The sequence below is a fragment of the Cebus imitator genome, unplaced genomic scaffold, assembly GCF_001604975.1.
Source record: "Cebus imitator isolate Cc_AM_T3 unplaced genomic scaffold, Cebus_imitator-1.0 Scaffold351, whole genome shotgun sequence".
NCBI classification, from domain to species: domain Eukaryota; kingdom Metazoa; phylum Chordata; class Mammalia; order Primates; family Cebidae; genus Cebus; species Cebus imitator.
The window spans coordinates 1227956-1230399 of record NW_016107666.1 but is presented as its reverse complement, the minus strand read 5'-3'; the positions used below and the strand labels follow the sequence as shown (position 1 = coordinate 1230399).

Sequence of the window (2444 nt, the reverse complement as noted above, 5' to 3'; positions counted from 1 at the left end):
TGTTTGAGTGCCATGGAGAAAAATTTAGCAGCGTGATATAACGAAATAACATCGGAGTGGAAGGTTTTGCTATTTACTATCAGATGGTGAGTTATTTTTAAATTGCGTAAAATTTGTAGTCTAGGTTAGAATGTGAGGAAAGGAAATTAAGACTCTTCGGGAAGTGGTAAGTATAGGAGGACAAGGAATTAGGAGACCTCGGTTAGTATTAGAGATGTTTTGTATGATAACTTGATAAAGAGGGAGAGATTTTTGATTTGTGATTTTTTTTTTCATTTTTTCTTACAGATTTAACAGCTCGGAAATTTCAAGGTGCCAGTGTCTCCCAAGTCTTAAACTGAGAAGCTGAACGACGAAAGCATCCTTCCTGTAATCAGTGTAGCAAAATGAGAGGCGGAGAAACCGTGCTGGGAAGAAGCAAGGTCATCAGCTGAACTGTCTTGACTTTGGCCCAGAACAGAGCTCAGCCTCAACTTCTGCCCTGCACTTACCTCCCTCACTTTGGTTCCAGACCTGGAGTGATGCGTTCCTGCTCCAGAGCACTTTTCTTTCTGTGAGGCCCGAAACATGACCACCAGTGGCCACGCATGTCCGGTCCCAGCAGTGAATGGACACATGACTCACTATCCGGCCACACCCTACCCATTACTCTTTCCACCTGTCATCGGAGGACTTTCCCTGCCTCCCCTCCATGGACTTCATGGCCACCCTCCTCCGAGTGGATGCAGCACCCCATCGCCAGCAAGTAAGTCCTGATGGAATTTACTCTCCTTTCTCTTGGTTGATTGGATGAAGGGACCTGAGAAAACAGGATGGTTGGTATCCAGGGCAATTTCTCATTTCATTACATGCTGGTTTCTTTTGGTTTTGAATTCTACTTTTAGTTCTGTGGAAAGAGATATGTTTTGAAACTATGTAAGTGGCAAATTTTAGAATTGGACCCATTCGAAGCTGCTTTGGTATTTTGCTCTATTTCATAAAAGGCAAACACAAAAAGTGATGAGCATATGAGATTAATATCTGTGGTCAATATCTAAAGAAATTGGCCACATGAGAAATAATGGAAGCAGTGAATTAGAAGACGATACCATAAAAATCACTGATGATAATACTAGAGATGAAATCTACTTTGATTGTGAGATCTCCTTTGAATCTTATTTCCTGTGTACAAATGATATCTGTAATTGTTCTCAACTTCCCATAGACCTTTGCTGCCAGTTCCTATCACATTAAGCTTTCTTGGTGTCCTGGACACCGTTTGTTTCTGTACTAGCTGTTTCTGACCCTAGATCGTCCCTTAAATTGTCTGTATAAGGTACTATAAAATAAAAATAGTCAAAGTTAGAATTCTTCAAAACTGGTACGACCTCCACATTGAAGCATCTATATTGTGCAATTTTTAGAAACTTCCTCCTGTTAAAGACAAACTGGTAGCCAGCAAGCTTTTGCACCTGTTAATAACAACGTACTTGGTTTCGCATCTGGAGGTGAAAAGGCGTATTGATTTAACAACAGGCATCCACAGCATGTTCTCCAAGTTCTTCCTGGCTCAAGAGCAACAGGAGTTTTTTGTAACTCTTCCTGGTGATTATTTTGCATTTCGCTTCCCTTTGAGGACTTCCTCTAAATATTAGCGTGGTATCTTTGGGATACCACCTTAATCTTTCTGTATTGTGCTCTTCATGCCTTACCTTATTCCTTAGCTCACAGGAAGCAGGGAGCTTTCTCTACCTAAGTAGAATCACTGGTACAGTGCCTTCGAAAATAGTAGGGGATGGATGTTTGGATGGAGAGACAAACAGACAAACAAATGACAGCTTCACTTTTGGGATGTTGATTGCAATCATAGTACTATGTCATTCCTGATAAACAGTGACTTGAATTGCGTCTTGGGATGACTTGATTATGATTTCTTCCTTCTGTGTTTTGGATTTCTGGCTTGAACATATGACCCTAATGTCTTTGGAATTGCCTAAAAACTTTCTCCCATGCTTCTGAATTTCAAACTGAAAGCTTAATCAGCAAAAGTGGCTTATTGACTATGCAGAGAAATGGACAAAGTACCAGTATTCAAAATATCTTGCTGATCCAAGTGCAGACTCAAATCATGTTCATCCAGTATGCAAATGATATAATGAAGTTATTTTTAGCTGACAAATACGGGGGTCTAAAAGATTGATAAATCCATTCAAATTTCACCTAGGAGCCTCTGTATTTCATTCCATTGCTGAACTGGCCTGATAGCACATTTTAACAGGTTTCTTTTCTAAGGCCAGAAGCATATTTTGTAGATGTAGCAAAGAAGTTGAGATATGAGTAGGATTCTCATGCTGAATGATCAATACTAGCAGAATGAAACTCTAAGGCAGCTGGAAGCCCCTAGGTTCCCAACAGCAACTTTGGGCTGCTTTGGCTACTGATTTTTTTTTTTTTTTTTTTTTTTT

The 2444-nt window shown here is 40.0% G+C and overlaps 1 protein-coding gene across 1 annotated transcript in view; it reads left to right on the top strand.

The window, feature by feature from the left end:
• The first annotated feature begins 291 nt into the window (after positions 1 to 291).
• Positions 292 to 2444, top strand: part of RARB (retinoic acid receptor beta) — a 410353-nt gene continuing 408200 nt past the window's right edge. Inside the window, exon 1 of the mRNA XM_017506224.2 lies at positions 292 to 745. Coding sequence (XP_017361713.1) covers positions 568 to 745 — 178 coding nt within the window. The 5' untranslated portion in view covers positions 292 to 567. The remainder of the gene's footprint in view (positions 746 to 2444) is intronic.